Here is a 13313-nt window from a genome sequence, read left to right on the forward strand (position 1 = left end):
CGTCGGAGAACAAGAAGAACAGATTCCAAGTGTCGTGCGTGCTCCTCTAAGGTGTTACTAAAAACCAAAATATCGTCGAAGTAAACGACAACGAATTTTCCAATGAACGGGCGAAAGGCCTGATTCATCACACGCATGAAGGTACTTGGCGCATTCGATAAGCCGAATGGCATAACCAACCACTCAAAGAGACCTTCTCGAGTTTTAAAAGCTATCTTCCACTCATCGCCAGGATTGATACGTTTCTGGTGGTAACCACTTTTAAGATCGAGTTTGGAAAAGATGGAAGACTTCCCAATTTGATCCAATAAATCGTCCAAACGTGGAATGGGAAAACGATAATGTACTGTTATCTTATTAATAGCGCGGCTGTCAACACACATTCGCCACAAACCATCTTTTTTTGGAATCAAAACGGCTGGAACTGCTGTAGGGCTGAGACTCACACGTACATGACCTTTCTGTAGTAACTCCTCGACTTGGCGTCGTAGTTCATCATGCTCCTGTGGACTCATACGATAATGGGGTTGGTTGGGAAGAGAAGCATTCAAAACCAAGTCAATACGATGTTGGATATCGCGTAGAGGTGGTAATCCATGAGGAATCTCGGAAGGGAAGACATCAGCAAAGGTGTGAATCAGCACCTCCAGGCACGGTGGTATTTCTTCAACTGCATGAGAGCCGATGGGCGTTGCGACATGAGCTGATATGGTATCGTAATCTCATAATTGAGCTTCAAAAGCCGCCTTTGGGAGCAACATAAGAGACTTAGAAGATGTTGTTGAAGCCTCCGGACTGACTTTGGTACGTGGTGTTTCTGGTTGGTCGGGAGACGGTGACAAGGTGATGGTACGTCTATTCAAGATGAATGTGTACGTGTTTGCTTTCCCTTTGTGAAGAACGTCACGATCGAATTCCCACGGACGCCCAAGAAGAAGATGACATGCATCCATAGGGGAGACGTCACAATCTATTGTGTCCTGGTAGGAACCAATAGAATAAAAGACACCACGGCTTGTCTGGAGACTCGCAGATCAGCAGTTTCATTTAGCCATGCTAGTTGATATGGTGTTGGGTGTACTGTCATTGATATGGACAGTTTTCGTACTGCTTCTTCTGAAATCACGTTAGTGCAACTTCCTGAGTCAATAATGAGTTTACATATTTTGTTCTTGATAGTGCACGTTGATCGAAACGGGTTCGATCAAAGCCACGACTCTGTATTTGCGCGTGGAGCCAAACAACTGCGTCGTAAGACCAGAATTTGAGATTTCGCGCCAGTGTCACCACCGATGACCTCATTTTCTTCTTCGTCAGACTCATACTCATCGAAACGAGTTTCACCCTCGATATGTTAATCTTGTGTGAGTAATCCTCGACGATTCTGCTTGGGGCACGCTGTTAAGCGGTGACCATGTTCGCCGCATGTGAAACAACGAAGAGCGTTGGTTCTAGGCTTATGGTTCGTCGCATTGGAATCGTTTGACACGTTCTTATCTCTGGTTCCAGGAGTCGTAGTATTATAAACAGCATGTGTTGTTGTTTGATTGTTCTGCCACGTTGAAGTTGATCGTGTACGCGCGGTTCCAGTCGACCAGTTGCCTTTAAACTGCTGTTTCATTCCTAATGCCCGTTGATGTGCTTCGGATACGGATGTAGGGTTGAATTGCTGCAAGGCGTTTTGTAACTGGCTACGGAGCCCACCAATGAAACGAGAAACCAGTTGTTCCTCTGTTTCAACCGTCGGAGTACGTGCTGAAATCTGAAACAAGTCGTTTGCGTAGTCCTCGACTGCTCTCGAACCTTGTCGAAGATTTTGGAGTTTATTGTAAAGAGTTCTTTCGTAATTATACGAAAGAAAACTTCGTCTCATATGTTTCTTCAATCTTTTTCAAGTATATATTCGAGATTTTCCCGAATGTCGACGAGATTCTTTGAGCTGACTCCACCATGCTGAGGCACGGTTTTTAAAACGAGTAGCTACCAACGGAACTCGCATGTCATCTGGAACCTGTTTAAAGTCCAGAATCTCTTCGACCATGTTTAGCCAATCAATGAAGTCTCCAGCATTGAGTGAGCCTGTGAATTCTGGAATATCCAAGCGGAAACCAGCTTCCCAACGCTGAGGTGGAAGTACTTGTCCCATGGCTTGTCCGTGATCCGGCTGGTTGCGTCTGCTCCCTGCCTGTCGAGCCTCACGATTTTGATTCTGCGCAGGATTAGCAAATAAGTTATCCACGATTTCGCCCTCTTCGGATTCCTCATGAAAAACTTGTTGATGTTGCGGTTCCCTCTGATTTGCACGTCGTGCGTTTTGCTGTTCTAATACCGTTGTGAGGGCATTAGTTACTGCCGTTTGTAAAGCTTCTTGAAGTCCGAGAGTGAAGTTCTCCAAGGTTTGTCGAAACTCATCTTGTTGTTCTTCCATGGTAGGTCTTCGAGGAGCCATTGGTAACGAAGGAAAGAGTTTTAGTTGAGGAACTAAAACTTCCTGATCTCTGATACCAACTAATGAAGTAACCGATATAGGTAAGCTGCGGAAGTCTTGTTTAGTCTGAGAATCCCCAAGATATCACACAAACTTGTTGTTCGTTGAGATATAAATCTGCCGAAGAACAAGAGATCAAGATGCTGAAAGCTTCTTTATTAAAATTCAATTCAAAGGTGTCTCTCACAAAGCCAAGAGATCACTTTATATACTAATAAGAAAGTCTTAAGTCCTTAGGGATTAGAATCTAATCTTGGATCCTTAAGTCTTAATGGCAATCCTCCTAATTTTAAGCTAACTTATGTTTATCTAAAACAAAAGGAAATATGAAATAAAAATAAAACGAAAACTATATAGGAATCACATCCTACGCTGCATCATTATGTAAGTTAAAAAAATATTGTAATACGTATTAATCATCGACCTTGACGAAAAGACAGTATTGATCCAAGTAAGAATGTATGACTTCGTTGGCCCTAGCAATTTGTTATCCGAAAAAAAACTGATTTGCCGTTATCTAGTTTCCCAGTTTTTCCTTTGTTTCAAACCGATGGTATATTATATTTGTCTATTCAGATTCACTCTAAGTTCTTTTTTATAATTACGATTAATTCTACATACCGAAAGAGTTGAATGGAACGATTAATTACACCGAAAGCATATTACTACATAGGTTATATGACTTTGTAAAAAGTCTATACTCTATAGTATTCCTGTTTGAAGTATGTTTTCTTGTAAATATGTTCACTCGTGAGAGTTGCATGTGAGCTTTATAAGTATTTAACAAACTTTCGAACGTATCCTCACAAAGGCTAGTTACGAAGTTAACAATATAGATGCCTTCAAAATTATATTGTAGGTTACGGTCGTCACAGAAGCATGATGAACACTGAATTATTCAAAAATGATTGATCGCTAAATTACTACAAATTAAATAAATTATCGGTGACCGTGTTCGAAGGGAGAAGAAGAGCGAGCCAGCACGCAGTTTGCAAACCTCACGTGCGTAAGCCTTCTTGCAAGATTCTTCTTAAATGTTTCTACATGCTACTCCTACGTTGCTACTCCTGTCGTTTAAACATTCACCCATTCAACTACTCGCCGTCTCACCTTCGTCACGAAGTCATTTCTATTTCCCTTTTTTTTAATAACCTTTTACTCATTTATCTAGGCTTAGAGTCGCTAATACGTTTTGACAAATTTCATTAAATTATTTTCAAAAAATCATTAGCCAGTAATTAAACGTTTTGTAGAAGACTAGCGATGTCTGAGAACTATGCAAGATTTTGACGGAAAGTACTACATGAGATCTGAACGTTAACTAATTAATGATTTATTTTTATATAAATATTTTAGTTTTCAATTTAATTATAAAATTATTTTGACGAGTTCTAAAAATTAGATATGTAAGAAATAAAAGTTAGACAAATTTGTAAATTTTCACTAATATTATTGTTAAAATTGACATATTTATACTAATTTATATCGAATTAGACCAAATTAAATTGATTTAATATGATTTAACCGATTTATAAATTAGATTTAAAGAAAATTGTTTTGGTTATGACCATTTTGCCTTACACCAATTTTTACAACATTGGTTATTTAACCATGATTAACCCGGGATTTTTAGAGTGAAGTTCTTAACGGAAGTTAAGAAACTGTTTATTAACTTTTAACTAAAAAACTAAGAACCGGTTTTTAAAGTCCTTATTAACAGGTTCTTAGTTTTTTTAATTAAAAGTTAAGAAACAATTTTTTAATTTTCGCTGAGAACCTCATCCTAAGAACCCCGGGTTAATCATGCTCTAATTATTCCATAACTTCAAAATTTTCCTCTATAAAACTATCGTTTCGGTCACTCCCGAGCCGGCGTTTATTCCGAGATTGATATTGGGAAAATTATTAACTACACACGCTAAGAAAGTATGATTATTTTGTTTAATAGAGGTTAGTAAATGAGGTTAGAATAATGAGTTAATGAGTGACACCAAGTGTACAACTAGACATCACGATTGTATAATTGTCTCCTACAAGTGAGTCAAAGCTTAGGCCTTTTGACCGTTAATATTTGCCTTCGACGACAATCTATTCCATTTTGGTTCCCTTCATTTGTTTTGCTGTACAAAACCAAGCGTTGGTAATTGATTAGTAAACTCTTATTGAGCTCGTTAACTGAAATTCAGTCATGGAAAATACGAAATAAACCATTAATTTATACCGAGTCAGAAACTGACAGCTGTTTAATTTATTTGAGTATTCAATTAGAATTTGACGCAAATCTCTTCATAAATTATTCATCAATGTAAAATAATTTTAAAATGGTAATTATCAAAAGCCACATGATAGCTCTCTAAATAGATATAACAAATCAAACCATACAAAAGGTTGATGATTTATTTCCCATTACACCAGTTTTAACTTCCGCTGAATATCTTTTTCAAATTTATTTACTACTTCATCCGTTTCATAAAAAGTGTCATTTAAACATTTTTCACATATACTAAGAAAATGATTGAGATGTGCTTATGTTTTCATTAACTACGACTAGTTAACCAATGATATTTGAAATAAATTTATTTATTTATTTTATTTTATCAAAAAATAAATATTTATAAGATCAATGCATTGTGCAATTAATATTTAACTGAAAATGATTATAAATTGCATTGGAATTATAGAATGATATTTTTTATGCATCAAGAAAAAAATACTAAAATAATACTTATTTAGAAACAAAAAGAATATCTTTTTCCATTTGACCTTAGTATATCAAAAGTTTTTTAAAGAAAAGTCTTGTTGTTTCGGAAATTGTTTTTGTGACAAAAAAATGATGTTTAGGACGAACTTTGAAACATACAAGTATTTAAAGATGATTTTAGAAAGACTCACCAAAAAAAAATCACATTTATTATAAAATATCTTTTTATTTAATGGCAGATTTTATTATATTTTAGATGTTGTTTTAACTGGTAGTTCACTTTCGGAATCTCTTGTTTTAAATTTTTATCTTTTGAAAGTATGTAATTGTGGTTTTTATATGAAGTGTTTTTAATGTTTTGCAGTATTTTCTGGTGTCCATTTTTAACTTCTTCAAAGTACAGTAAGTTTTTTTTTTAAAGCTAAAGTTTTGTTACATTACTATTATACGTTTAAAACAAGAATTAATATTGTAGTTGCACCCAAGAAAATCAAGAATTAATATTGTTGACAAATAATAAAAAGTAATACTCCCTCTGTTCCTAAAAGATCCATATTATATATTTTTCACACATTTTAATAAAATACATTAAATTTGCATAATTTTTTGTGTTTATTTTTTTTCAATAACTTTAAACCAATAAAAAATTAATTAGTGCAATTAAGTTTTTTGAAGTTTGCAATTAGTTAATAAAACATACATTGAAAAAGTAAAAAATAGATCTTTTTGAAACAAAATTTTTCTCTAGAATATGTAACTTTAAAGAACTGAGGGATTATATTATACTATGGAACTAGACCTACCAGTCTTCCACTGCGAAATTATTTAAAACAAGAAGAGAGTTACAGAGGAAAACGATTACCGATCGTTTAGGTAAAAAGTGATATCTACTTTTTTAACCTCATCAATAAAAAGTTGACTATAAATAAACAACATTACTATTTCCTCTCATATCTCTCCCTTGCCAGACGGCGTTGCCTTACAAAAATCTGACAAGAGAAACAGAGGGAGAGCTTTCAGACCATATCTTATTTTACCATTCTACCCTTCATAACTGATAACTGCAAACACGGTTTTGTCTTCTTCATCCTTCTTTGTTTTACATTTGTAATTAGTAACAGAAAAAAAAACTCAGACGAAGAGATAAATGATCGACACTGGAAGATACCTTATCGGCGCCGCCGGTGTTAGCGGCTTCGGCTCGAAATCCACCGCCGATGAGGTAACCGAGAACTGCGACCTTCGTTCCACAACAGCGATAATCACCGGTGAGTTTTATTTTTCAGTTTTCCGGTGACTCGCGTGGTTGGAAAATTTTCTCATCGTCTGTTGTTGATTTGGTGAAGGTGCGACGTCGGGGATCGGAGCGGAGACGTCGAGAGTGCTGGCGAAACGAGGAGCGAGGTTGATATTTCCGGCGAGGAACGTGAAAGCGGCGGAGGAAGCGAAAGGGAGGATCGTCTCTGAGTTTCCGGAGACGGAGATCATCGTAATGGAGCTTGATCTCAGCTCCATGTCTTCCGTACGGAGCTTCGTCGCCGGTTTCGAATCTCTCCATCTACCTCTCAACCTTCTCATGTAAGACTCGAACTCGTTTTAAAACCTTTTTTTCATAACTAAGTTTATGTGATTGCTTGATATTAACCATGTTTAATTACGTTTTGTAATATTTTTCTCCGAAAATCAAAATAAACTATATGCATGTAAATATATTTATACAGACATACGTGCAAAAACATAACATAATTAACTATGATCAGTTCTTAATCGTTATTTGATTTATGTACTTTCTTCTCTGATTTTTTTTTTAAATACGCAAATGTGGAATCAGAAACAACGCAGGCAGATTAGCACATGAACATGCAATATCTGAAGATGGGATCGAGGTGACCTTTGCCACCAATTATCTTGGTAATGTAATTATTTTCTTTATTATGATTTCCACACTATATGACAGATATTAATTAGGCATTACACTAATATTATCTCCTTTTGTTAATAGCCGATCTTAACCATTTTAATTGCAGGCCATTTTCTCTTGACCAACCTGTTACTGAAGAAGATGATCCAAGCGGCAGAAGAAACCGGAGTTCAAGGAAGGATCGTTAATGTCACGTCCGGTATTCACGGTTGGTTTACCGGCGACTTGATTGAATATCTCCGGCTGATTTCCCAACCTAAGTGGTATGTTTCCCTTTAGTTTCTGTCATCAAGAGGCATGGCCGTTCCATAGAAGCATAACATTTCAAAACTCTAAATGATATATAGTAGGCAAAACATGTTAGAGCATGTTCAATGGGGGAACCCCTAATTGGGTTTTTAATGAATATTTAAGTAATAAACTTAAATTAAGAACTTTTGTTAAGAGACAATGATTTTGAGTTCTTCAATGGTAGAACCTAATTAAGGGTTCTTAAAACTTTACACAAGCAAACAAATTTCACTTGATTCTTTCACTTCCAAAACTTCACTTCAGTCCTCACTTCAGTTCGTGACTTCACTCTTTCAAAACCTGAAAGTGTTCGTGACTTCACTCTTTCAAAACCTGAAAGTAATGACAAGAAGGCATTACCATAACATCACAAGTTGATAATGCCACCAACTCTTTAACTCTATACGGACTTTTATAATGACAAGAAGCATTTATAACCATCAATAACCAGAACAAGAACAAATTGCAACTCCTGAAAATGGTTTACTAACGACACTGCCACACAAGTATATCAAACTTAAACATCAGAACAATAAGTCCATCACAATAAACACAAACTTCAACAAACTACATTACACAACCGGAACATACAATAACATAACTCCACTATTATGAAACAGGAAATGATCAAGCATAGGCGCTTAAAAAGTAAACATCCCTTGTACTTGTACATAAACAGGTTTGGTTCTTACTTGATCCAATCAAGAAAGCCAAGAGAAGCTTTCCAGTGGACTGAACCACACGGCGCAGATCAGTTCTAAAGAGCAACAGAGGAACAGCTAAAGGGAGCAGGAAGTTCAAGACAACAACAAAAACAAGAGTGTCTGAAGAAATGATCCCAAAGTTACTAGCTGCAAGACCAATCAGTGTGCCAGAGGCCACAAGAACATAGACAGCAGAGCCAAAGTGTTCATCTTTCATATACAAGATCAAACACTAGTGTTATAAAGTTTCGAGCTTTTACCTCCCCAAAACAATAGTTTCACGTCTTCTTCTTCATCATCGTACTCATCACCATAACCAAGCTCAACATCTCCTCTGTACCCAGGCTCACTCCCGTACCCATATTCGTTCCCCATCGGGTCTACCTCAACCGCGAACCCGGAAGCCTCCTTCTCTCTGCTGGAATCCCGCCGCTCTTGCCGCGATCTCCTACATTGGCCAGTAAGATAAAGAACAACTAGGTATATAAATGAATGAATTAATCAAGCAATACATAAAACAGTCCAGCAAGGAACACTTGCGGAGTGTCGAGTCAATGGAGGAGATCAACATACTGAAAGGTCAAGTGATGTATCGAGAGAGAGAAGAGATAAACTCAAAACTCTCTCAAATTGTAACAAGTGTCGCCTAAGAGGTGGTTCTTCCAGCCTATATAATATATACATACATATACATGTATTTTAAGAACTTAGAAGTAAGAAACCCTCAATAAGGTTGCTCTCATTAACGCAGCACCCCATTAGGGGGTGCTTATTTTTTTAATTTTTTTTTATCTAAAAAACAAAAATCAATCGCGGATCGCCACGTGTCGGTAGGGTCCGCGAACAGTACAAACAAACCACATAATTCGACGCTTATCTTGGAGCATCAAACAGCGACCGTTACATTTTGGGTGGAGCCCACCGACTATTAAACTAATTTTTCCTAAGGACCTTTTTTCTAAACTACTCCGTTAAAGATGTTCTTAAGTAATTGCTGTTTTTTTTTTTTAATTACAAATTAATCTAGAACCAACTTAAGAGTTTTCGTTAATGATGGTCTTGGTATGTTACGCATCTAGAACCACATAAGTGTCCAATATTCAGAACTATAGTAAATCAGAGAGTAGGCTTGGTGTTGCTGGATTTACCTTTTTACCAAAGGAAAAAGCTGCATAGATTTTAATTTTTTGACTGATGAGTGACAAGTAAGTTGATGGCAGGGGTAATAAATGTGAAAAGGAGGTAAAGAGTTTTGACATTTTGACATATAATAGTAACTTTATTTTTATTTTTTTGTATGTTGGGGTTGATGATCGAATAGTCAATTCGATGCGACACGTGCGTATGCTCTCTCGAAGCTTGCCAACGTTTTGCATACCAAGGAGCTCTCTTCTAGACTCCAGGTCTCGTTCTCTCCTTCCTCTCTTTCTCTCTCACTTATTATTATTATTTTTTTTGTTAAAAGGGCACTCTCTCAGTTATTTTCATTCTCCAATTAATTTCACCTTCACCTCCCCCCCCCCCCAAAAATTAATAATTCCAACTAAAACCATAATGGTATAAATTAATAATAGTGGTTCTATTTCTGAAAATCTTTTTCAAAAAAAGTATTTATTGATTTTTTCTGAGTGTAAATTAAAGGTGAAAGGTATGAGAGAAGAGGACAACAAGAAACCTAGATAGCTGTGATTTGTATTCTAACTAATTATATGAAATTAGTTAGTTAAGCTTTGACTATTGACCATAGTTTAGGATTAAGACAATCATGTGGGTCTTTTAAATAGAATGATTACATTTTATTATTAAAAATTTGCAGAAAATTGGAGCGAACGTGACGGTTAACTGCGTACACCCAGGGGTTGTAAAAACCCGGTTAACAAGAGACCGGGAGGGCTTATTGACAGGTTGGTTTATCTCAATTCCCCACCCCCTCTTATTAGAATATTGGCTTATCTTGAATAAATAATCATAAACAATTGAGATTCCTAATTATGTCTAAATGATTTTCCTCTGTCTTTTCCTACTCAGATCTCGTCTTCTTCCTGACATCCAAGCTTCTTAAGACCGTTCCTCAAGTAATACATTGTTTTTTATATATAATTGTAATTGATATAACATAATCTGTGGTGGATATGTTATATTTTTTGTTTATTAATTTATGTGGTACGTTTGTTTAATTTTTGGCATGTGATTAGGCAGCAGCAACGACGTGTTATGTGGCAACGAATCCAAGGTTGGTGAACGTATCGGGAAAGTACTTTACGGACTGCAATGAAACGACACCGTCTGGACTCGGATCTAACTCCTCGGAAGCTACCAAGTTATGGGCTGCTTCTGAGATTCTGGTAACTCAACATCCGAAGGCCGCTTTCGACCCATTTAACTAAAGAAAAACTGAAGTAGATATCTTATTTTATATCCCCGTAGGAAAAAGATATAAATATAATTAGCTAAGAAAAAATATTATGAAGTTCAGTTAATCCTCCGAACTTATACTGGTATCAATCTCTTAACCATATGTAGATGATATATATACTAGTTTTCTATTCTATAGTACTAATGCGAAACTGATGTACTTTATATAGTATTTGTTTATATTAATCTAAATGATATGAAAATTAATATATTGAACTTCTTTTTCATAGTTCTTTCTTCTTTGATTAATTGATCATATATGATGTAAAGCTCAACTTGGACTATTATACTAGCCTTAATATATTAAAAGATAAGTGGAAAATCATATAGTGTCAATCATTAGTTTTCGAAAGTGCTCCGAAGTTATGCTCATATTTTGATTGACATAATTCTTGTGATTAACACATTTGGACTGATCTGATAGATCTCTCTTTCATTTTACTTAAATAATCTTTTTGACATTGACTATTTCGTATGTCCATGTGCCTGAGGTACCAAAAAAAGAGTTATTAACACAAATGATCACTTTACCGGTTTTTATTACATCCAAAACACATTATCCTACCAAGACACTTTCCAATAGTTGAAGACCCAATTTTCCCTGGAAAACTAGATAAGGGCATTTAGGTAAAGTGATATTTGTTTTTGGTTAGGTTGGTTAGAGCATTATGTCTAGTTCGACTTGCCTTTTCTCTGTTATCACTACAAGAAAACATCGGTATTCTGACGGACATTCCGACGGAAAATGAAATCCTCGGAATATCCCGAGGAATTTCCGAGGAAACAAAAAATTTGGTTTCCTCGGAATTTCCTCGAAATATACCCGACGGAATTCCGAGGAAATATTAATCCGTCAGAATATTCTTATGGAATACCGAGGAAAAACGTATTCCTCGGAAAAAACCAATGAATTCCGAGGATATATTATAGCCGTTAGAGAGCCGTTGGGGAATTTTAAAAATTCCGAGGAAATTCCGACGAACTAGCCGTTTCCGTTGGAATTCCGTCGGAATTTCTTCAGTCTATCGGCAAGATTTCAACTATAAATACAAGCACCCCTCTTCCTCTTCATTCACTTCATATCTTCATCCTCCCTCTTACTCTCTTTACACACGAATTTGATTCATAAAAAACATGTCTTCTTCAAATTATTTTCGTTCTTGGATCGATCGACCTCATTTGGATCCGAACACGAGATTGCTTACGGAAGAATACCAACGAGGTATAACCGAATTCATGGGGTTAGTTCACCGACAACCGGAAGCAAAAACTGGTATGTTAAGATGTCATTGCTCTAATTGTAGAAATAGAAAGATTATTAAAGAGTGGGATGTTTGGACTCATCTATATTTGAGTGGGTTTACACGAAGTTACAAAATTTGGTATCATCATGGGGAAACTGATTATGAACATGGTAGTACTAGCGAACCTCAGCCAGCGGTTAGATTAGAAGAACCAATTAGAACGGATGTAGATTATGGTGTAGGTACTGAGCAGATGGTAAATGATCATTTTAGAGAGGAAGATTTACCCAATGCACAAGCTAGGAGATTTTATGATATGTTGGATGCTGGAAAGCAACCATTGTACGAAGGTTGCAGAGATGGTCATTCAGTTTTATCATCTGCTACAAGATTGATGGACATTGAAACAAATTATAATTTGGCTGAAGACTGTGTGGATGCGATTGCTGATTTTGTAAAAGGTATTCTACCCGAGGATAATGTAGCTCCTGGTTCATACTACGAGGTTCAGAAACTCGTAGCTGGTCTTGGTTTATCGTATCAGGTAATAGATGTATGCAGCGACAACTGCATGATTTATTGGAGGGCGGATGAACAGCGGGTTACATGCAAATTTTGTGGAAAGCCTCGTTATAAAGATACGAGTGGAAGAGTTCCAGTGCCATATAAAAGGATGTGGTATTTGCCTTTGACGGAAAGGTTGCAGAGGTTGTATCTGTCTGAACGCACAGTGCAACCAATGAGATGGCATGCGGAGCACTCAACAGAAGGTGAGATCAGACATCCTTCAGATGCAAAAGCGTGGAAGCATTTCCAATCAAAGTATCCCGACTTTGCGTATGAGAGAAGAAATGTCTACCTTGGATTATGTACTGATGGTTTCAGCCCGTTTGGCAAGAGTGGAAGACAGTATTCTCTATGGCCAGTCATTCTTACACCATACAACCTACCCCCAAACTTGTGCTTGCGACGAGAGTTTTTGTTTCTCTCGGTTCTCGTTCCCGGACCAGAGCATCCTAAGAGATCACTTGATGTGTTTCTTCAGTCACTAATATATGAGTTGCAACAACTATGGGTTCAAGGTGCTGAAACATACGATGTTTCGTGTAAAGAAAACTTTCAAATGCGGGCAGTACTAATGTGGACAATAAGTGATTTTCCAGCATATGGTATGTTATCTGGATGGACAACGCATGGAAGGCTATCATGTCCATATTGTCAAGATAACACTGATGCTTTCCAACAAAAACATGGAAGGAAAACGTGTTGGTTTGACTGTCACAGGAGATTACTACCACCTGATCATCCATATCGTAGGAGTATGAATTTGTTTACGAAGAACAAGAGGGTGTTTGACAGTCCACCTCCAGAAATTTGTGGGAAAGATTTGAAGACACAAATAAGAGATTTTGGTGTAGAAAGGACGCCAGACGTCGGTGGACATGAGCGTTTTCCGGTAGATGCTGTTGGAGACCTACATAACTGGCACAAAAAAGTATTTTATGGGATCTGCCATACTGGGAGGATCATCTGCTAAGGCATAATTTAG

At 36.7% G+C, this 13313-nt stretch overlaps 1 protein-coding gene across 1 annotated transcript; it reads left to right on the top strand.

Moving 5' to 3' along the window:
• Positions 1-5986: 5986 nt before the first annotated feature.
• Positions 5987-11187, top strand: LOC106374450 (short-chain dehydrogenase TIC 32 B, chloroplastic-like). Its single transcript, XM_013814471.2, has 8 exons — positions 5987-6457; positions 6536-6767; positions 7021-7100; positions 7217-7373; positions 9427-9508; positions 9922-10009; positions 10134-10180; positions 10301-11187. The coding sequence occupies exons 1-8, from the start codon at positions 6337-6339 to the stop codon at positions 10490-10492; spliced, it is 999 nt and encodes a 332-aa protein (XP_013669925.2). The 5' UTR covers positions 5987-6336; the 3' UTR covers positions 10493-11187.
• The last annotated feature ends 2126 nt before the right edge of the window (positions 11188-13313 follow it).

This window comes from Brassica napus, chromosome C1 (genome assembly GCF_020379485.1).
Source record: "Brassica napus cultivar Da-Ae chromosome C1, Da-Ae, whole genome shotgun sequence".
NCBI lineage: Eukaryota > Viridiplantae > Streptophyta > Magnoliopsida > Brassicales > Brassicaceae > Brassica > Brassica napus.

Coding starts and splice junctions, on each gene's coding strand:
- LOC106374450 (XM_013814471.2), top strand. CDS start 6,337: ATGATCGACACTGGAAGATACCTTATCGGCGCCGCCGGTGTTAGCGGC. Junction 6,458..6,535: donor CACAACAGCGATAATCACCG/GTGAGTTTTATT, acceptor GATTTGGTGAAG/GTGCGACGTCGGGGATCGGA. Junction 9,509..9,921: donor AGCTCTCTTCTAGACTCCAG/GTCTCGTTCTCT, acceptor AAAAATTTGCAG/AAAATTGGAGCGAACGTGAC.